The following is a 24,288-nucleotide window of genomic DNA, read 5'->3' as shown; positions in this document are numbered from 1 at the left end:
CGCCGTACGTAAAAAATATTTCTACGTAGTTTGTAAATTATTTGAAACAACAATTTTATTTATATCAGCGTTGATTTGGATATCGTCGAATTAACTATTTTTAAGTAAATTATTTATATTTTATGTTACCTAGATTTGGTTCATTCTTATGCGTTTTTATAACTATTATCATTGTAATTTAAAATAAGAAGCCTACTGCAATGTATGTTAAAGCCAACTGGGTGTTTAAATAAAACAAAAAAATAAGTCATCGTAAGTCGACACTCGACCAATTATTATTATAATTCAGTGGGATTTATAGGTCGAGTTAGGAGTTCTACCAAGCCGAACCCTCTGAAATGGAAATATATGGAGTCGGTGAATTATTTTTCCATTTAATCTCTGGTGAGTTGACATGTTATTATTGTGTTGTTTTGTATTTATGATGCTTATACAATGCACTCGCACAATGTGGATTGACTAGATGATCATTTGTGGAAAAGCGTGTGGAAGGGTTTAGTTTTTCCTTTGAGGAAGATTTATCCACGACATAAAGTCGTAAAGAATAAAAAAATGTACAATATATTTGAAACAAATTAATAAAACGAGTGTTGCTTTGGCCTAAATCAATCCTAAACCCTACAATCCGATGTCAAATACGGGGTAGATACAATTACTTGTTGTGTAAGTACTCGTATATCAAGTTAATCTAGGTTAAAATTAAACCTAATAATTAAAACAATAATAATTATTAGTTCAATTCCATAACTGCGCTTAATAATTGTGCTAATTTTGATTATTAATGTGTTAATCTCTACGAGCATTCAGGGAAGTGTTGTACCTTAATCCTAGTTTTGCATGGGAATTATAATGAGTTCCGAAGAAAATATGTAGTTATAATACATACATATACAAATGTTTTAAAAAATATATAAATACATCGGCTCCGATAGGAGGCCCGAAGGAAAAAAAATCCTTCAGAGCCTATGTCATCTATGGAGATTCTTTGGACCATTAATTACAATCGTTTTGAATATGCGCCACACATCGATTGTTCATATTTACATATAATCTCTCTTTCAAACCACTTCTAGTAAATTATTCTTATTGTTGGACGTGTATAACGGAGCCTTAAAGAAAGTAGAATTGGTTTTTACTTTGATTTTGCCAACGATCTTTGTGGTCGGGGAATAAGGTCATTGACTACAAATCCGGAACGGCGCGTTTTGATAAAGGCGAATATAAGTAAATTTGAATTAATCAAATTGTCATCAATTATTTCGGCTTGCATTACTGCCCCAGTAGTTCGGTGTATTCACAATATTTTAATAAGTGCGATTCAATGCACTAAGGTACAGTTATGATATCTGATTAATCATTTTAATTAAAACAAAAAAATTACCAACTATAAAAATTGATAACAAATAATTATAAGCAATAATTAGTCATCTGAAATACTAATACAAATTGAAAATATCTCCCGAGTAAAAATAAATGCCGCCAACGGGAATTTATATTTTCATTTTGTATTAGTATTTCGGATGACTCATTATTGCTCATAATAATTTGTTATCCTTTATGCTATGCATAAAACCTTGTCTTATAAACGTTAGTTTATCATTAAAAAAAAAAATATTACAAAAATGGAGATTGACAGGGATAACTATGCCGTCTAGTCAATTTGGCCCTTTGGGATTTGTATTCCATATGTCGAATATTCTCACTCACGTTCAGTATTAAATAATTAAAATGTAGTAATCAAACATTAATTATGAAGGAAATAATCTCCATACTCTCAGCACACATTACATATTTCAGTAGTTATAAGCCTTTGTCGTACGTCACTAGAAATAAGTCTTAGATGTAAGTTACTAGTTATTAAGATCCTAGTCGCAAGCCAGCTGTATTTAAGCGTGCGCGTTGCTTGAAATGACACTAACTAAGCAACATCTAAATAGTTCCGAACTTTCTCATGCATGGTCCCACTTGCTCCGAAAAATTGGGAGCTGTTAGGACTAGAAAAAAATATTTGAACAGGCTATTATTTTATGGTGAAGCAAACAACGCGTCTTATGTTGGTGGCAGCTTATTCTTATCCTTGCCTTAGCGAAACCTTTCCTAAAACTAGGTTTTAAAAGTGCGTGAACAAAGAGAATAATGATATTGTTAATAATTGAGAATAATGCTGGGTGCACACATTTTATAAGTTGTACCGTATGTATTTGTCGTTTATAATCTCATAAATACAAAACAAATTAAGCGTGAAGAAACCCGATCAACAGTAGTTCTGTGAATAGTAGGCCTGATGTATAAAAAGTAAATATTTATGCAATAATAAATTTGGTGTGATTTAAAATAATGAAATGACTTTGATAGTTAAAATTCTTTGCACTGATCTCGAAAAAGTACATGGAAAAAAATGTGCAAATTTCATGATACAAGAGCTCAATGTTAGAAATTTTTTGCTGCTGCTTGCAAACAGCTTAGATATCTGCTTAAGGTATCGGAGTAGGTACCTTTTTCATTTGTTTTGTACCTATTTTGTGCACTGTTGTCTATTTTACATAATTAAAAATATTCCAGTCATCCTGCCCATCTTCTTGAAGGATCTCCAGCAGTTAAAATGTCCTCAATTCTTCTTCCCTTCTGGGAATTGCTTCCTTTTACGATCATCAATATATTTATTTATACATAAATATCTAACACCCGGCGTTGCCGATTTTTCTCTACTTTCAATAAATATGATATCCATTTATTATATTGTGACAGCTATATAGTCCATACATCTGTAAAATTTTCATACGTATTACCCAAGTTCTGGATTCTATGTTCAAGACTGTTGAATTGTGCGACAGTTGCAGTATTTTTCCAGTAATATGGTAGTGATATTCTTGTATTTCTGGCCGGCCCATTAAGTTAATTAGCTGTAGTAACTCAGGGTTATCAATTTTATTATGTACGATTTTAAATTAAAAAAAAACACTAGATCGGAATAAATTCTTCTGTTACTCAAATTTAACACATTCGTTAATCAAAACAGATACAGAAAAAATCTTGGGATTTTTTTTGTACTCTTTTTATTGTATGACAATGCACGTCGTAGTGGGGAGACCATACAGTGAAGTTATATTCAAGCTGACTCCTCACTATTGATTTGTTTTAATGTTATAACGTTGGTAAAACCTTTGGCCACTCTCAGTACAAAACATAACATTTTGAAGCCCTTCTTTGAAATATTTTGTATATGTGGTGTCAAGTTATATTTGGTTGTAAAAGTTATACCTGAGTCATTTATTGAACAAAATGTGTATATCATATCTATGCATTTATTAAAATTAAGGTAGAGGTTGTTTTCGCTACACAGATAATTTTAACAAGTTCGAATTACTTTAAAAAGCTTTGGATCATCTGCGAACATAAGTTCATCGACGTCTTCAAAAATACCACAAATGCCCTTCACATAAAAGATTGATAAAACATGTCATACGTGGGAACCTTGCGGTACGCCACTGAATGCAAAAAATCATACGTTAGTAACCCATTAGTTTAACACGAAGTTTTCTATTTAAAATGTAGATTATAAACCATCACAGCATATTCCCACCAACTCACCAAGCTTTAAACAATTTGTCTATAAGAATAGCGTTGCAAAATTTTGCCAAACGCTTTGCTGAAGTCGGTATAAATCAATTTTTTTTTTTTTTTTTTAACTTTATTTATTTTCATTTCTTTACATATATTATACATAATAATAGACAGTAAATAATAACATAATAAATATATTACCAGATTGTATACACAAGAAATGAAAACCCACTAAGGCACTGCCTGAGTGTGGGTAATATAAAACCATTACTATATTTCAAGTACCTAAGTATAATATAAATATATAAGTAGAAAAAGTTTTTTATTTTTTGTTTATAGTTATTATAAAAGTAAAGAGAAAACATTATGTACAATACTTTATAAAGTTTCAGCAAGTGAGTTGTAGAAAGGATCAATAAATTTATATAAAAAGCGTTTCAATATCTGCGTCATTCAGCCATAATTTTACCTCCTTAACATATTCTATTGTTTTATTTATCATTTGAGTTTGTAGTGGTAGAAGGTTAAATGTACGAGGACCAATGAAACTGCTATGTGTCTGCATTAATTTAGTATTTGTTTGGGGGGTGTAAAATATATTATTTGTTCTTTTGCTCATTCTGTTTTCATTTATTTTGAAATTATTTTTCTTTTTAAATAAATATTTCATAGTTTGTAATATAAATAATTTACGAATGTTAAATAATTTAGATTCTTTGTATAATAGGTCGGTCAAGAATGTTTTATTTTTGTTATATATGACTTTAATTATGTGTTTTTGAATTATTTGTAGGGGCTTAATTAATGTATCAGGTGCACCACCCCATCCTATTATGCCATAAGTGATTGCAGATTGAATTTTTTTTTGAAGTTTTTTATTAAATTCGCTTTGAAGTTTCTTTCCCATTGCATCGGAAATAAATTTTGACAAAGGATGTAATTGATAAGTGTTGTTTTAAAAAAACAGCTGTTCAGGACATATGCTGTCTTTAAATCTGTCATTGATTTTATTCAGAATCAGCTTCTCAAAAAGAATTAGAATTGTTGATAGTATGCATATCAGCTTAAAATTAGTTAATAAATTTTATCCCCCTTTTTGAAGATTGGTGTTACATAACAATATTTCCATAGATCAGGAAATATACCCTTCGGCAAAGAATGACTAAATAGTATGTAGAAGAGATAAGCAAAAACAGTGACACAATGCTGTAAGAGCGATGGTGGAATTTTATCAGGACCGGCATTTTTGTTGGGATTAAGTAATTTTTGTTTGTTTTATTATTTCGTTAACTTCAATGCATACACGTGAAATGTTTATTTTTGTAGGATTATAGTTAGATAAAGAAAACTGATTAAAAAAAATAACAAATTGTAAACATTCTTGAAGAATTCGGCAAAAAGATCTATAATATTTTTGATACCGTCGGCCTTTCTGTCTTCAAAATACATAATATTCGGTATATCAGAATCAGCACTCCTTAAAGGTTTTCTGCCATCGCTAGAAACGTTTTATATTGTTAAATAAATCATTCTCAGTCAGCTTAACATAGTCGTTATAACATGCCCTTGATATTTAATTACAATCTTTAAAATTTTAAAGAATTCCACATTCCACCTCGTTGTTCCGCGTTCTTTTAAAACCTTATGGGTTTTTTTAGGTTTTATTAAATTTATCAAATCTTTATTATACCAGTCTGGGTATTTTAACTCCTCATATTAAGTGTAAAGGACAAAGTGCTTTGTGTGATTATTTAGAATTAAAAAGAATTGATCAGTATTATGATTAAGACCAGAGGTTCCCAAACTGTTTTACCCTGTGGACCACTTGCCAAATTTTTTTTTTCCGTAGACCCCCTGCCTGCTGAATATTGAATTTCCCTAAAACTATTAACGTCCCATATGATAATAATTATTTATTTTTTATTAAGAAGATTCCCTTCCCTTGCCTGTCCAACAACCGGGTGGCGGTATAGTTGCTCTGTCTTTACACTGTGCAGACAGGGGCACCCTTGTGAGGTATTACACCAAATGAAAATGAAGCAGGATAAACAACGGGAATTTCTTTCTGTAGCTAGCCCTACAGAACTGCCCCTTAAGTTCTTTGTTAGTGCTTATTCCGGTCATTTCTTCTTGTCACATGTTTTCCGATTCTTCAACGTTCCATTTCTATAATCAAAATGTCCTCAAACTGAAGTCTGTGTAAAGTACATTTAAATGTTGAACGTCATTATTACCCTGGACGTTTTATAAAAACAAGTTGGGGAACTAGAAAAATTCGCGGCTTCCGATGTGCAATGTTTTGATTTAATTTATTCATTCTGACGAGAAAAGGAACGTAGACTCTATTTATTTTGACCGGTCGGTGGCCGAGTTGACATCGCGTTTGGGTCCCACCCAGGCGTATTGTGTTCAATTTCTCGGCTGGCCAAGTCCTCCATCACAACACAAGCAACATTTTCAGCTTACTGTGGTGGTAGTAAGAGATTTTAAAATATTGTCAGGTTATTCGTAACCCGCGAATGTTTGATTTCTTTTTTTTTTTTTAAATTATATATATATACCTCAATAAACAACTTTACGAAATATCAAATAAGTAATTTCTCAGTCTATTATATTTGTGTTAGGTATATTGTGTCATTTACGGAACTCCTACATGTTGACTTGAGTTAAATGGGGGTCCGCTCGTATTTACCCCTTTTGGATCTCGTGGACCCCCAAATTTTTTTCTCGCTGACATAGACCCCCAGCAAGCCGATATAGACCCCTGGGGGTCCATATAGACCACTTTGGGAACCTCTGATTTAGACCATCACTTTCCAAGAAAGACCGATCAACCATTTTGAGCGAGCTAAACCAAATTATGGCTTGATCTTTTAGGCTTCAGATTTTTTCGGTTAAAGTCTGTTACCAAATATTTAGTAGAAGATGATGGATGTCAGGGAGTGAATTGTGAATCTCGGTTAAATAGTAAATTTTTTCTAGATCTTGAATTCCTTTCCTCTAATTTGGTGAATATCTCACAGATGTCGGTCATATTATTTACGAGTGAGACATGTAACTGAACAATTGCTTTACCCTTGAAGGTGCTCAGTTCGTCGACTACAATTCCCATAGTAACATCCATCTTGTATTGTACCCAAGAGGTCTGTTGTTTTCGGTGTAACTTAAGCTATTTGGGTTTTCGTGAAATTGTTCGCTGGGTTACCGAAAATAGTTCGGTTATGCTGTCATTTATTATAGAGAAATCGATAGGAATGAGAAAAAACCTTTTCCTTTGTTTTTAAAGATAAATAGTTGCAGTTGAATAGCTTTGTGACAACCCTTCTGCTTAGCGGTCGATTGATAACGCGCGGCTCACTAAGGACGGTATGTTTCACAGAATTTAAAAGATTTTCAAATTCTGTGAAGGTTCTATTCAAAATCTGTTGTGATTTCAGTTTGGTGAAGCAACTGGTCAATAGTTATATAATTATATAACTTGAACAGAACCTTCGCAGAACTTGAAAATAAACTTTGAAATTTGATGAATTGTTCAAATTCCGTGAAACAACATGTCCTAACTGTGCATTGTGCAATATCAAAGGTATCCACAGAGTCGATACTGATTTAAGCTTGTTTACACTGAATTATGCACTAATCATCAAAGATCATTAAAATAACTTTTATCATGCACTCAATCAACAATATTACAGTCGATTGTAAACAGCGCGGCGGCTCGCCAACTGTGCATTGCTTAATGTCAGAGGGATTCACAGAAACGATACTGTTTTGCAATTAATATTGCACTAATCACACACATATCATTATCGCAACTTTAACATTCACTTAACATATTATTATCTATATAAAAATATATTCGAATGTTTAATTATTATGTACCAACAATAAGGTATTTTTAGGTTAATGGATTTTGGTGGCGAATGAACGTAAAAATAAAAGTAAATATTTTCAAATTATTATAGTAAATAATCGATTAAAAATGTTCCATTTTTGATTTGCCGCTAAAACGACGTATTGGTTTTGTTGGTGAATATGGCATTGTTGACGTCTCGCCGGCCAGCGTCGATGATAGTCGTCTTATCAGCCAGTATCGTTTACTGCAACATACTGACTATGAAAACAATTGAAACCTTTTAGGAATGGGTGGATTTAGATAATTTAAAAAACGTATATTTTTAGTTGGTTGATCAATATAAAAAAATAAACTTTAAATCTTCCAGGGTGTCAAATGATTGTTAAAATAACCTATTATGGTATGTTGCACCACCTGTTGCTTCGTAGAGTGGATCCGTGATTTGGTTATTATCTTTTCTCAACACTCGTTAGCGCTCCTAAGAGCTCTACGATCTTACCTCTCCTTGCTCCCTAAAATATGAAATTAAAAAAAGTTTACCATAAAGTGTCATAGTTTCTGCAAAACCTGTACCGGGGAATATCTCATACCTCAAAAACCACGGCAGGTAAGATTCTTTGTTTTCCAGAAGAAAAAAATACCAAAAAGGTAACATTTAAATTTATAAGGTAAGACTTATTCAAACCTTCAAGGGGGATAATAAATTTTCATAAGCAACCAAATGGTCTCCTGAAATTCTGTAAGTTTTTTCATAAAACATCGGGTTATAAAAGAATTATAAAGAAAAAAATAACGATTTTCCCATTACCTACTTAAGACACAGTTAACAGGACATCCGTCAAAGGTTTGAAAGCAACTTAAATGGAAATTAAAATTTAGTCCCAATCCGGCTAAACGGCAACGGTTCGTTAATTTTCAATTAAAAATTATTTTACGGTGCTGAATTTTTTCCATAAAAAAACGTTCAAGGTTATTCAGTCGGGTTCACCGATAATGCCCTTTTTTAATTGCTGGTAGCTTGGAGACTATATTATTATTGTATTGATCAGCATTTTATAAACTTCCATGACAAATCAGATTTGTCAATGTTTTGTTTCTTTCTTGGAGTATGTGGATGAGTTTGTGTGTATGGGAGGTATGTTTAAGAGAGTTGGAAAAGCTAATTTAATATCCAAAGAAGTGACGATAACAGTCCACAATGGAGTGTTGACACTTAGTGTACGCCAGTGAGTCATAGAACTGGCAGAAAAAGGGTGAATTTAGACTGAAAGCTTTATAAATAAGATCCTTGAGACAAATGTACGAGGAAACCATGTCTGACCGTGTTAAAAATGTGACGATCCAGAAAAAATGCCAGGCTGATGTAAACGCAATGGACAGGGTTTAAGAAGGGGACGTTTAGATGGTTTGTTTAAGCAGAATGGATAGGTGGAAGTTAATAGTAGAATAAGTCGGTGACGCCCTAGGAAGATATGGCACGATCATGTCAATCAAATACTTGAATCGGACCATGCCAAGAGTTAGTAGTAAAAAGGGCAGTGGCGACTCGTCACTTTTTATTGATGTTGCATAGTCCAAAACAATTTTTATTTTTTTCCAAATCTATTTACTGTATACGGATTTATTGAAAATATTTTTCGAAAAAAATAAGACATTTACGGTTACATCAATAATACCATTTTAATATTAGCACTCTAGTTCACTCAAAAGTTACGAGCCGCCACTGCATATTCATACGATTTTTAATATGATTGAAACAAGTTATGTGGCGATTTACCATATCTGCCTACCCCCCGCGGGAAATCGAGTGATGGTTAGTTAGTTTTAAAACATCGTTTTACTGACCGTTGTACCTGACGTTCGTGACTATGTTTTTCTTATTATTGCAAAATAATTAATTGTTATGTTAAAGTTCGGTAGGGTGCGGAAGAAAAATCCCAGAACAATTTCATCACGCTAAAACTCATCGTTCACAAGTTGTGGTGAGACATACAAACAAAAATGTTTTGCTTTATAGTGAAACATTAAAACACGACTAGGTGATATGTAGGTATGACCTTCATACCGCCAGATGCCAGATGACTCCTGTTTTAAGATGTTTACATAATCCCACCGGATTTATGTTGTTATCAAATAATTTAAAAATAGAATATTATATATTGTATCTTTCATCTACTGGTAAACGAGTGGTTAATAATTATTAGAAGCAGAATATGCTAATAAAGATCGTGCGCTTTGACTGACCGACTTCTTCGAGTCGCTCGAAATTCAAAAGACATTGCACTTTCTGTACAGAACACCGTTAAATAGATAAAGATGGATCGCTCTGTTATTTATGTCTGGTAATGGCTTCTAGGCAATTTGATTGAAGTGGAAAACTTAATTACGAGAATTGGTTAGGCGACAGTTTGCCAATAATTATTCAATTCGTGTCTGAAAACGCAGTGAACCAGCCGACCGCTTACTTTGACCAGTGAACACGAACAGTTTCGAAAATTTGTTTGTTTCGGAAACATCATTTAATATAGTTAGCAGCTGTAAACTGAAATAAATACCATTTATCTATAATTAAATAGATAAAGATCTATTTACATGATTGTGCAGTAAGTATTCAATCGTTTAACAGGCTCCTAGCATTTTATGTGAATACCGCACGAGACCCCTATGACAAACGAATTCCTTTTAGTTTACATTGAATCCAATTAGTGTGAAAATAACACAAAATAAATAAGTATACAGATAATTTCTAAATACAGCTTCTGAACCCTATTATTTCTTCTTAAATTTATTTGGAAGTTTCTGTAAATAAAGATGTAACAGCTGTTATCCTTTTGAAGTAAGCTCATAATTCCCATGAAATGTTGATAATTAATATCTTCGTTTTGCGAAGCGAGATAAAACTTTAGGTGGACAATCAAATATTTACATTTCAATCAAAATCTGTTCCATCGGCGTCCTCTGAGAATTTCAAGCACGATAGTGATATCCACTCGAGCGATTTATGTCATATTATGGCAAGTTTGCAAAAAGTTTTGAACGATCGTTTGCCATAATGTGTCGAATTTATAAAACCTTTGAGATAAACAGTAAAGTCTAGATGAATTCATTGCCTTTAAGTGTCATCAAGGCGAAGCTTAATGCCAAATCATTATTTTGATTAATATTTATAACGAATTGGTGTACATTATGAATACCAAATATATGTTTTAGATAAATTGAAGGTTTTCCTATCGTTTCGCTTGAATAGAATACATATAAAATTTAAAAAATACCGAATAAAAAATATAAATGTACACCACAAAGAATATTTTTTTTCAAAATAAATGTAAGAACGCATAAAAGAAACATTAAAAAAAAAACAGTATTATAGCTAAGATTATCTGTGACAGTTTTACTTGATAAACTTTTGGCTTTCTTATAAAATTATTTACAAAATTAATAAAAACCAGTGCTTGAAATCGAACGTTTCTCGACTCCGTTTGTCAATCAATGTTATTGCCTATTACCTACAATATAAGGTATTCCAAGAATATACACATTTTTGGCTTGAAGTTTTTCGTATGTTTTAAAAATTAATATTTTGTGGAGTGGTATTTATTAAATAATATGATAATTGTATATTAATGATACCAATCGTACAAGTGTATTTGTACTACTGTATCTTGGTACCTACAAATAAATAGATTGAGTCTCTCGATTGAATACCTACTAAGTGATAAATGGTTCACATAATTATAAGAAAAAAACACTGAAAATGATTGATTTTTCTCCTTATAACATATCAAAGGGTTTAACCGTCTACGCAGTAAGTATTTGTGAGGGCAAAAGTATAGGGGATGGAAAATATGGAAAAGAGGAAGATCAAGATTTGTACCTGGATTTTAAGATCTGATAACCAAGAGAAACGGTTAGGCATTTCAAGCCTTGTTTCAATTCTGAATGATTGTATTTATCCAAAGCAATACATACTTATAAGTACCAAGATACAGTAGTATAAGTACACTTGTGCGATCCGTACATAAAATATATTTACCATATTATTTAATTAATACCACTCCTCAAAATATTAACATGAAAACTATATTGAGTCTACCAATATACTAAATATTATTTTGTGTCTGTGATATAAAACAAATCCATTAAATAAATAGTTAATAATCTGAACCTGCGACATCTGGATCCTAAACCGAGGGTCATCCGTCAAGCAAGACTTGCCAAGTTGTCATCAAACCCTGCAGAATATATGCAGCACAAACGTGTTCACTATTTTATATTTTTGAAATTTATTTTTCCATTAAATTGGTTGGCAAAATAAATATTTCACACGAAAGAGTGCACTTGGGTGTGCGAATTGAAATTGAATCAAATAAAGCTCCAAGATCCAAGTTCATAAAATTTAACAAGCTGGAAAATAAAATTGAATTTGAAAACAAAACATGGTTTTTCCGCTTGTCTCATTTTACGAAGGATTTGAAACCGAACTCATGACATTGCAATCTAAAAGCTCATCACACGGGGCAATTTTGTCGCTACAATGTAGCAACAAAATCGATTAGTGGGAAAAGGTACTCGATGCGAGAGTGTCGACTATCAGTTAATAAACGTAGCGGCGCACAGTGGGCTGAAAATCGCCTTTCATAGACATAGAGACTTGAATTTTCAAGGGTATTTTTTTTGGCTAGAAATGGATACTGCTGATCATTACTATGCTATAAAATGTCGTACGAAGCAATTGCGTGTACAAATGAAGGAGTTATAATTTTTTTAAGAAAAATTTGTATGGCGCTGACATTAAAAATGAGGCTATCTCTGGAATCATAAGGTTGACCATTATATCCTTACACACAAATATACTACTATTTATTTGTATTTTGAAGTGAAACTTCTTTAGGCGCGTAATGAATTTTCGGGGACGGAGTAAAACCGAGTCACGATCGAAACGAAAATGCGGGTACCCCCACCACCGATTAAAGTTCATTTGATCTAGTCAAAGTTTTGAAGTAACATATAAATGCTTCTTAGCTCATCCCGACAACTGGCGTTGGTGGTGTAATGGTCAGCATAGTTGCCTTCCAAGCAGTTGATCCGAGTTCGATTCTCGGCCATCGCACATTATTTTTTTGTTTTTAACGCCTTTTTCATTCAATATCTTATTTTTTAGTAGGTCAGAACATTTTTTAAAAGAAAATAATATTGCAAAATAATAAAAACACTTATCTCACTGTGATAAAACATTACTCCGCTAGAGCGCGCTTTGCGTTATTGTGTTGGATTAAAATTATTATCTAATCCGTATATTATGATAATTGTATTACATTTATTTAATTAATTTATTTATTTTGATAATATGTAATAATTTTCAAAGTTTTGAAGTAACATATAAATGCTTCTTAGCTCATCCCGACAACTGGCGTTGGTGGTGTAATGGTCAGCATAGTTGCCTTCCAAGCAGTTGATCCGAGTTCGATTCTCGGCCATCGCACATTATTTTTTTGTTTTTAACGCCTTTTTCATTCAATATCTTATTTTTTAGTAGGTCAGAACATTTTTTAAAAGAAAATAATATTGCAAAATAATAAAAACACTTATCTCACTGTGATAAAACATTACTCCGCTAGAGCGCGCTTTGCGTTATTGTGTTGGATTAAAATTATTATCTAATCCGTATATTATGATAATTGTATTACATTTATTTAATTAATTTATTTATTTTGATAATATGTAATAATTTACAGAAAAAAAAATTAAAACTATCTCCCTCTGATAAAATATCCGTTCGCTAGAGCGCACTACGCGATCTTGTGTGGGATTCTATTTCTGTACATTGTACATTATTTTTAAAAATATATTATATTGAAGTGAAACTTCTTTAGGCGCGTAATTCGGGGACGGAGTAAAACCGAGTCAGGATCGACACGAAAATGCGGGTACCCCCACCACCGCTCACCGTTCACTGTCCCTCTCTCACCATATGCGCTTGTTGAGGTGGGGGAGCCGCTCACGAACGTTCTCTCTCTTCTCTTCTTTCCTCTCTCTCAGACACCAGCGAACTGCGCCACGCCAAGCATCAGCTGCTTGGTTAGTATACTGCGTCGTGAGTGTAATACGAGTGAAATACGTAATTGATTGTGGTTCATACGGTTTAACAAAAGAAGTTTCACTTCTGTCTTGCGTAGGCTTGACACACCCACTTTTTTTTTTTTTGACATACTTCGTATTGTGGCGAAACTTGTGATTTTTTTTTTTAAATCCTCTAAGTTAAAAAAAAAGCTTTTTTATGTTGAAGATTCATTTCAATGCTTAAATGCTTTACATATGAGTATGCTTTGTCTAGTTTACAATATTTTATTTACACTGCAAGCCTAAAAGCATTTATGCATTAAAATGAATCATCAACATTAAAAAGGGTTTTTTTCAACTGTGAGGATTTAAAAAAAAAAAATCGCACCTTGCGCCACAATATGAAGTATGTCAAAAAATACTAATAAATACTAGTATTATCTGTGTGTAAGGATAGAACGGCCAACCTTATGATTCCAGAGATAGCCTCATTTTTAATGTCAGCGCCATACAAATTTTTCTTAAAAAAATTATAACTCCTTCATTTGTACACGCAATTGCTTCGTACAACATTTTATAGCATAGTAATGATCAGCAGAATCCATTTCTAGCAAAAAAAGATACCCTTGAAAATTCAAGTCTCTATGTCTATGAAAGGCGATTTTCAGCCCACTGTGCGGCGTCTCAATCAGAACATGTTCAATTATAATAGTCAGAACCGCGCGATGACGTGATCTACTTGCCGGTCACGTTACCTAATCGCCGCGCCGTATAACATCGCTACTATGTCGCTTCGTCTTACATCTCAAATCGGTTTTTGTTTTCTCAAGATGTCATCGGTATAAACTGTGGATAAGCTAAATGTGAATGTCTACTAGCGGCTAAAAGAAGTTGCAGCGACAAAATCACCAAGTCTTAAACCAAAGACGATGAATGGTCGATAGGTTTGTGATCGATTGGGATCTTCGTGGAATTAAAGAATGAACTTAATTATTGTATTGGTTTGAATAATTTCAAAATGGTGAAAAGCACAATGGATTCCCAAGTTTTTTCACATATATGTTTTCACATTTTTACCGGAAATGATACGAATATGATTTTTTTTAATAAAACTCAATAAGTAAAATTCTTTCTTTACTTAAAAACTTTTGAAATTTTTGCTAAAGCAAATACATCCCCCTTACTAATAAACATGCTTTAGATTTTACACAACTAACAAACAACCGGTTACCACACATAAATGGTTGTTTATCAGTTGTGTAAAATTTGAAACAAGATTTTTTCGTGTACCTACGATACAATATATTTCCGAACACTCTGTCAATTTCACATAAATAAAAATAAGCATATTTTTGTCTGATTAAGAAGTGACGCCTGCTTAATAATAATTTTGTATTTAGCGTCCCTAGGGTAAGGTATTATAATAAATTGACATTGAGGAAGGGTTATAATTAAAGGGTTAAAATACCAGAGATACCTATTTGGTAAAGTGCTTAATTTTATTTATAAGCATCTTTATTGGTTGACGGCCCGCGTGGTTGAGGGGTAAGGCTCTTGACGATCAAGCCGAAGGAAATCCTGGCCTAAACATTTAAAATAATATATATTATATTTGCGGCACGTTCCAGTGTTGAAGATGTTTTAGTATCGCCCCAGTGTAAGACCACCATTCAGAATTGAAACATTGCTTGAGATGGCTTTGGCCGTGTTTGGTGACCAGAAATGATTAACCAGATACTTCACCACCTTCCTACTTCATATTTCCTTTCCCTCCCTACTACCTTCAGCCTCACAACATACCCCAATTAGGGATGCCATAGTCCCACTGTCTCCAGACGATTTTGAGCTGTCGGGAGTCTTGTTCGGTTTCACATAAAAAATGAGCATTTCAGGTAGATTTTTTAGTAGTCTAATGTGGTTTGTAATGTATTGTAAGCAAGGTTACAAGAAATGTCATAAGGAAAGAAATTAATAATGCTAGGTAGAAACATTAGTAATTCTTACAGGGTGTGGGGATGATAAAATTAGCTTTTGTAGTTACGTGTTTATTATATTTAAAGTTTTTGGGATCACGCAAAACATTTCACGCACAATAAAGAATACCAAAATAAGTGGACAAAGTTTATAAAAATATTTTACACGAATTGCTGAAATACCATAACACCTGTGAAAGTAGCGTAGAAATAATAAACACAACTTCAAAAAAAATACATATATATTTTTACCCTCTTACCCCCCAAATCTCAAAAGATATTGGGTGTTTTAGCGACATTCATCGATTCCGATAAAATTAGACTCACGATTCAGTTCGACGATGTTATTTTTGATTCATTTTTTATCTACCTAAGTAAAATTATTATTAAAAAAAAAAACAATTCTCGATTGAATGAATGAATGAATGAAATTAATATTGTAAGTGGAAAGTTCTCACCTTCCCCTTCCCGAAATCCGAGTTAGCAGAAACTCAGCAGATACCCTCGTTGTCGATCACAATGCATTCTATCAACTTTTTGTGGCACTCATGCTAACACAAACGCGATCGCACGCATTTTTATGAAATTCTATGACGTTGCAATAAATAATTTTTAAAAAATACAACAGTTAATTTACAAAATAATGTCGGTACTATCAAAAAAAAAAATTAAACATGTATTTTAAAATACATCAATTAATAAAAGTAGTCCAGTTCACCACTACACAAGCAAAGGTCTCTATAAAATTAATAATCTATCTGTACATGTTCAACCTACAGTGTATCCAAAACTACACTCCTATTTGTACAGTTCATCCACAATACGGACACATAATAGGTATATTACATATTATTTATTATTAAATGGCTTTTTGGCGGGTACAAGGCGACGAGAACAATTAATCTTTTCTGGCTTTTCCTTGTCGTTTTTTGCCAATTTCGACTGTGACGGGATTTATTTGCCACTTTTCATTTATAAAATGTGTTTTGTGTGATAAACAATGATTTCTCTTTATTTTAAGCTAAGGCCTTCACATATTGCGCAGATCCATCGTTTTTCACTGTCGAGTACGTCAAATCACAATCACTATCAATATAAGTATATATTGTGTGGTTTTATTTATTTCACAAAACTTGGCTTGCTTTAGATGACGATGAAGGTAACTTCAATGTTTTTCGAAAACGTATTATATTTAAGCAAAAATTATTAACCTGAAACATTCGTTCGGAATATGACTTCCGAGAAAAAGTATATGCCACCGACGAGAATGTAACCCACAGCATTCTGATTGCCGATCAAGTGATGTACCAATTGTGCTACGTCAGCTTATTCAAAACCCGAAAAATTATTTAATACGTACTGGGGTTTTTCATTCAAGAAAAATTGCTAATTATTTTTGCCATATTTTTCATTAGAAACAACTTTATATTTGTAGGAAAGGCATTGATAATTCTAAATCTTTTACTAGATGGCGTCGAGACATATGATATCTGATAGTATTATTACGCTAGCGTCTGGACGATCTAGGCCCTATGATTGGTCGAATTCAAATCGTGTTTCGGGTAAATCCCGAATAGGGGGTCTGTAGGCAAAATTCGACCACTCTGCCCACCTGGCGGTATAAGAACGATCCAAATGACTGGCGCGAATACTTAAATATGCAGCTAACAATACACAAAATTACTTGACCATTAACAAGCGTTTAACAAGAAGATTTCTTCTGGAAGCTTATCACTTTGTGATGGCATTATTTATTTTATTAAAACATAAATAACTTTGTTTACATCACTTAATTACGTACAACCCCTATATGTTACATGAACGAAGTTCACCTCATCAGGAGTAAGTATACATTGAAGTCAAAAATTAAATATAGATTACAATTGGAAAGAAGAAGTGGAAGTAGGGGGGAGGGGTAAGAGTGGGCAGAGTTTATCAGAATTAGGAATTACAATATCGTTAGACGGGAAAGACCAGTTGAGTGGGAAAATATTTAAAAGAGGGTTTATAATTTTTTTTGCTTATTAATTATATCTGATTTTATATTGACATGTTTCATTATTTCTAAAAAATATAAATGATTTATTTGCGATGCTTTATATCTTGTCTTCAATTATTGGTGAAATATTTTTACTTGTGAAATATAAGTTATTATCATTTTTCTAAAAGTTTGGTTGAGAAGGAGGAAGAAGCGACATTCCAAAAACAAACAGCATAAAACCTTTCAATATTGCCAATGTGAGACGAATAATAAGGTAATTTAATAATTTTATTTTAGTAATTAAAATGACGGTAGAGTGGAACGAGTACCTTGTTAATTAAATTAGGATGGTGATTGAATTTTGGAAACAAAAAGGGATATAATGAAATAAGTGTTGTAATGACGAACCTAATTAAGTGAGTGGGGGGAAGACTCGTTGGAACAGAATTTTTTTTTCTTAAATAATGAAGAAATTTTTTTTTATATATTTTTAAACTTTTTCAACTCCTTGCGGGAGAACTCTAGATTTCCCTTGGGGCGTGCGTTATATTAAGGGATGATGCGCAGGGTGGGGAGAGATACAGTAGATGTAACAAGAAGGTCAGATATCATATCGCAGTCGAACTGCGGAGCACGAGAAAAACATACAGTGAACATGTCTCAGTTTTATTTCAAGAACTCAGTTTCATTTCATTAATTATTTTATCAATCTTTAATTTTTTTTAGTACAAAGCATTTACCTTGCGGTTTGGCATTACATTTCTTTAATAAAACAAATACTTTGTTTACATAAAACAGTGAACTTTATTTATTATTTTGCATTTCAACCGATTATTATACATGAATATTAATCTTATATTATATATACCTAACAATTTTATTATATATAAGTAAAACTATGATATTATTGTATCCTGGTGAAGCCTGGTTTAAGCAAAACCGGTAAAATAGTAAATAAAGTTCGTGATTAATTTAAAAAATCTTTAATACACGCCCACATCGCACTTCTATAGGTTTATCTTTTCAGTGAATTAATAAATATAGTTCTACCGCTGAGAGCTTCATTTCAGCCCCCTTTTCTGTTTTGTAGGTACTTTTGTTGTTTGTAGCCGTTACGGGACGCATGGCTAGTGTGAAACATCGAAATTGATTGTTATTTAAGGAAGTGAAAATGCAGGTCGTTATTCATATGATAAAATAAAAATGGAACTATTGTTTTATTACTTTTAATAAAATCAAATTAATCAGAAACATAATGCAAATTCAAAATTCATCGTCATTTAGAATAGACCCGTCGCTAATTTTAGTCGAAGGTTTTGGCGGCCAGGCGGAAAGAGCCGAGGAGTCACGAGGCTGGCCGAATGAAGCGTCGCGTCGTTCCGTATTGCCACGTCCCGTTTTGTGACGTTTGCTACGAAAGACTCTGTACTACTCGGTTGAAATTTTAACAAAAAAAAGATGTTTGACATAAAAAAAACATTCGGTCTTTAATGATATTTAATTGAAAACTTATTTACTAACTTCAAAAATTTCAAACTTATCAAATTGGAATCCCATTTTATTTTTAGGTTATTTTTAAATATATATTTTTTCGTCAAACGAGTGATAATTTATTTCCAACAAAATGGTTGGCAACTTCATAATAATTATTATTTCTCTAACACCTTCGGTGCTCCTTAATTCTGGTCTTACTTACATTAAAAATGTTTATAGTCGTAACTAAAGTCAAATCCAACTTTGATTTTGAAACACGTTGATAACGTTTAAGTAAAGAAAATGGTGAATACAAAGTTGGTTATTATAATTTAATAAAATATATTATTTCCACTCACCGCATCCTGGCGACGACTTCCCCTTAGACTCAGCCTGGTCTTCCAGTCTCGCCTGCGCGAAGGAGATTCCGAGCTGAAAGATCGGATGATGTTGGCTTGGGACATGGTGGCACTCGATGGTCGCACAACAATGGATCTTGTTAGTAACTGTTTGCTGTTATAAACTTCACTCCTCCCTGCAACTAGCTTCCCATACGTGCGCTGATCACAGTGATCACGCCCAATTAGGGACCAGTCATCTTGCGAAAACGAACTATCCAAGATAACGATACTGTTTCAATATAGCTTAAAAACTTTAATCCATTTCTGCACGAACACTTTAAGTTATTTTCGCTGTAAATTAATTTATAATTTTAATTATGATGATTTTTTTTTTATTTATACATTAAAAGGATTTTTTTAATTTGATTTGATTATGTGCGCCGCACTGGGTGAAGTGAAGACCCCATTTTACAAAATTTTGTTCGCAAATAAAAATGTACAAAATTGTAATTTCAATTAAAGGAATTTAAATTAAATATTAAGAAAAACTAAGGAAAGTAACAAAAATAAAATGCTTAAAGCAGTTATAAAAACTCAGCAATATAATTGTTGGTCCGGTTGTCTATTATATGTGTACTGTGTAGGTATGTTTTTAATTATTTTAAGATAATTTAGTTTTGTTGTTTAGCCTTTTTCTTCTTTAATACGTATCTTAATTTTGTTTGTGATACGTTTTTTGTTTCCCTTATTTTTATATAAGTACATTTTTTATTGTTGGTTATTATTAATATTACCAATAATAAAAAAATTATCCTACCATGTTGAGCTAACGAACAACTAAAGCGTAGTTCATGCATCGACGTATTCATTAGGTGCAATTTTTGCTTACTTAGCTAGCAACATTGATCCGCTCGACCAACTAAGCCACTCATAAAAAATCCATATAAATAAAAATTAAAATGGTCGTTTGTAAAAATCTTATCTCCAAAAGTTCTTCATCGATTCCTTTGAAATTTTGACACAACTTTGCATTCGAATACGCTTGAGATTTTATTATATAGATGTTACCTGTGGAAGGTAAAAACATGCTTTAAAAAAACAGCGCCACCTGTTGGACAAACATGCTTCTTTGAAAAATAGCGCCATTTGTTGGACATAAAAGCAACACGCGATATTGTTTCTCTATATGCATAGGCAGATCTAGCCATACCAACGCGTGGCGGGGTACAGCTAGTAAATAATAAAATATTAATTTGCGTAATGATTTTTTTTAATTTTGCTTACAAAAACCCCATCTTTTATAGATCAGATCCTCATATTTGGCAGAGAAGATTTCTTGGCTTTATTTTAAGTTATCTTGATGAAATTCTCTAAACATTACCTTGTATTTTCCGTACTTATTGTATTTAAAATTGTTGCCACCTATCCCTCGGTAGATTATTTATTGTGATTAGGTGATCAATAACATTGTTTCAATGAGTACCTATTTAAAACTATATATTAGTCGCCCTAGTTCTCAATTATCCAATCACTCAATTTTCATCTCCATTTTAAAACTAAAATTTACCTTACTGAGAATAACCTAAGCTATTGTGAAAATAGCTTCATCTTAAATATCTATGTTATTGGTTTATTGAAGTATAGAAAAAAACCTCCTGTAAAATTTTTGTCAATTGCTAGTTTCGACAATAAATAATTAAGGCGACGTCTTGTCAATATGATATGTAAATTCATATTATTTTCCAGCTCCCTTGGGTATATTGATCAGTCACAACGATTACATCTATTCGTGGTATATAAAAAAAACTACATTTCTATGGAGACCTGACTTCAACCTTGTTATATTATTTATTTGTTAGTTTTCCAAGACGCCCCTTTGTAAATAAACATTTATCATTGCTAGTTGCGACGATAGATTATTTCAATAAAAGTTCCACGAAGAATACAGTATTTTCTGCCGAGGTTGTTGCTTTTGGGAAGTCTCACAAGTACTTATTGAATAGATTAGTAAGCCGTTTTTTGACAATTTTAACGACACGTCAGTTATAATGACTAAATATAATTATGGCGTTTAGACTTTGTGACTGGGGCTAACATACCAAAGGGGGTTTTTTGCTAAGCTGGGTGGGGTTGAACAATTTGTAAAAAGATATATGTTTTTTATATTGTCAATAACTGAATAGAATATCTAATATTATAATTCAGTCGTATGAATTTTAACGTATAATGTTAATACGTGTTGGTTAAAATAATATGGTTCCATGATAACTCAACACAGTGACAATTCAACACACATTTAAAAAGTGATATAAAGTCATTAGAAACGATGAAAAAAAAATTTTTTTTAACCTAACCTTACCTAACCTACATAACCCATTTAATAACGTTTTTTTTCGTCACTTTCCATGACTTTACATAACTTTTGAAAGATGTGATGAATTATCATTGTGATGATTTATCCGGTTACCATATTATATAAATAACTTTATACACACCAGTATTTAATAAAAAAATGATTTCTTCGTCAGGCTAATGTAAATTAACAAATATAAGAATAGAAACAAATTTTACGTGTTCATAATTAATTATATAATAATAATCATATTTGGATGATTTATATAGTACATTTTTCTTGAAAAATATACTCAAGAGTTAATATACACATAAATGTGTAAATTCGTAATAGTTCTTGATAAATACATAAATTACCATTGACTTGTATGTCTATGAAACTTATGTATATGTTTTGTAATATTTTTATTTATTTCGTATAGGTACTTGCTTGGTTAAGCACAATTATATAATTTAATTTTGTTTAGGTTGGTTTAAAATTTTCAAATATTTTAACTAAGTAACTTAAAGGTTGCTTTTCATGCCTCTATGTATTAATAATATGCAATAATCTGAAAATCACTTACTTTTTCTTGAAAAATATACTCAAGAGTTAATATACACATAAATGTGTAAATTCGTAATAGTTCTTTATAAATTACCATTGACTTGTATGTCTATGTAACTTATGTATATGTTTTGTAATATTTTTATTTATTTCGTATACTTGCTTGGTTAAGCACTATTATATCATTTAATTTTGTTTAGGTTGGTTTAAAATTTTCAAATATTTTAAATAAGTAACTTAAAGGTTGCTTTTCATGCCTCTATGTATTAATAATGTGCAATAATCTGAAAATCACTTACCCAACTGCGTGACAAATGGTTTTAATCTATTCTTCAAAAATAAAACTTAATTGTGTTTTTTCAGTGTCTATTGTCACTTACTGGTATTTGAAAATCGACATTTGCAAGTTTGAATAATTTTCTTCTCACATAGAAAATAATCTGCTGCGCATATTGCATGGGCCAGACGAAAACTTACGATTGCAGGAAGGGATCTTCAACAGGTTAGTGCACGTTTTTATTATACGTTTAGGCAATTCTTGACCATAATCTTTGAGGTGAGAACAATTTGTCAGTTAAACTTCCTTTGAGTATGAAGAACGTTTTTTGAGGGCTATTTACACTCTTCAACACTGCTTTTATTTATTTTTATTAATAATTAATAAATAATTGATCACCGCTCATTGTAATATTTCTGTATAAATGTACTTATATGTCTATAATTGTTTGTCTATTCTTGTAGTTATTAATTTTCACTATACAGACAAAGAAGCCATCGATTTTGAAACATTATTCATATATATATATTTTTTGTTGAATTCGTAGAACTCAATTTTTTTTTAAATTTAATTGAAATCAAATTTAATAATATAATTATTAAGTTCTGAAAGTATTTATATATTATTTTTATTAAATTGTGGTGTATACAAAGTTATGTATTTTATTTAAATTGAAATGACGCCATAAAGTGAACATGCGATTATTGAAGAAGTTTTGTATAAGATAATTGATTAATACAAAATATAGTTATTACAACTTTTAGGTATCTGTGGTTTACCGTGATTTCGATATAATAGTGAAAAATAGTAGTACTGTTCCTGCTTCTCACAAAAATCCATGTTTAATAATTTTTCTATAGAAGAACTTAAAATAGTGTACGAGACACTTTATTATCTTTACATATTATAAAATTGAATTTTCTACCATTTTAAAAAAATTATTTTTTATTTGAACAGTATTTGAAATCGCACGCTCTAAGTGGTAGTTAGCGGTGAAGTGACGCTCCATTAAAACCGTTTGCAGCGTTCGTCGTATTTTTAGTATTAGCGTAATCAAATAGATTCCCTTTAAATACTTTTTTTTTTATCTCAAGCCCCAATGCTTTCAGCAGAACGCCCGCCTGATATTTTCATCTATTGGGTTAGTAGCTCGCATAAAATACCATTAAAACCCTCACAGAATTTACGTCACATTTTCTGTAATGATATTTTAAACTGCAAAATGCGAGAAATTTTCCACTCGACATAAAATTGTGGCTTTTTTCCGTATCGCCGAGAGGTGGATAAGCAAATCTCGTAAAAAGATTAAGTAAGTTTCATTTTTCTAATCTATCTCTGCTGTTATAGCTTGTTTACCAAGTTTTTTTAATTTTAAAAGGGTTCAGTTATAAAAAAAACCACGAATGAAACACCAATTTTACAATTTGCGAGGCGGATATGGGTACCGCCGCCCGCGACCATTTATTGGATAAACAACACCCCTGCCATAGGTAACCACAAGTAGTTCTTTATTTTTGGCGACTTAGCAGGGGTGCCCGGATTCATGAGTTAGGTTCGTCTAGGTCTTGGCGGCGGATGCGTTTGCCCACCTTTTGCATGGTGGATCGGATCGGAGGAGACTGGTTTCGGGAGACTTTTTGACCTCTCCAGCCGGATTCTCTCGACCCAATCTCTCTCACCGCAGTGAGGAGATGGATTCGTACTTCCGTCACTCTTGGAAACATTGACCCCAAGATTCGTACCCACGCCTAGTACCTTTTTCCTTCTAAGAACTTCCTTTCCTTTATTTCCCTAAAAAGACTCTCCATACAGCATCCTCAAAGATTTTCATAGGCCCTGAAGATTTTTTTTCGTCAGGGCCTCCTGT

General features: G+C 32.2%; 1 protein-coding gene across 1 annotated transcript in view; it reads right to left on the bottom strand.

Moving 5' to 3' along the window:
* Window positions 1-24,288, bottom strand: part of LOC149412269 (adenylate cyclase type 6) — a 563,657-nt gene that overhangs the window by 361,608 nt on the left and 177,761 nt on the right. Inside the window, exon 2 of the mRNA XM_089646087.1 lies at window positions 19,264-19,596. Coding sequence (XP_089502213.1) covers window positions 19,264-19,368 — 105 coding nt within the window. The 5' untranslated portion in view covers window positions 19,369-19,596. The remainder of the gene's footprint in view (window positions 1-19,263; window positions 19,597-24,288) is intronic.

This window comes from Hesperophylax consimilis, chromosome 23, assembly GCF_061612785.1.
Source record: "Hesperophylax consimilis isolate HC1 chromosome 23, BYU_Hcon_1.0, whole genome shotgun sequence".
In the NCBI taxonomy this organism is placed as follows: domain Eukaryota; kingdom Metazoa; phylum Arthropoda; class Insecta; order Trichoptera; family Limnephilidae; genus Hesperophylax; species Hesperophylax consimilis.
This window is presented reverse-complemented; position numbering and strand designations above follow the sequence as displayed.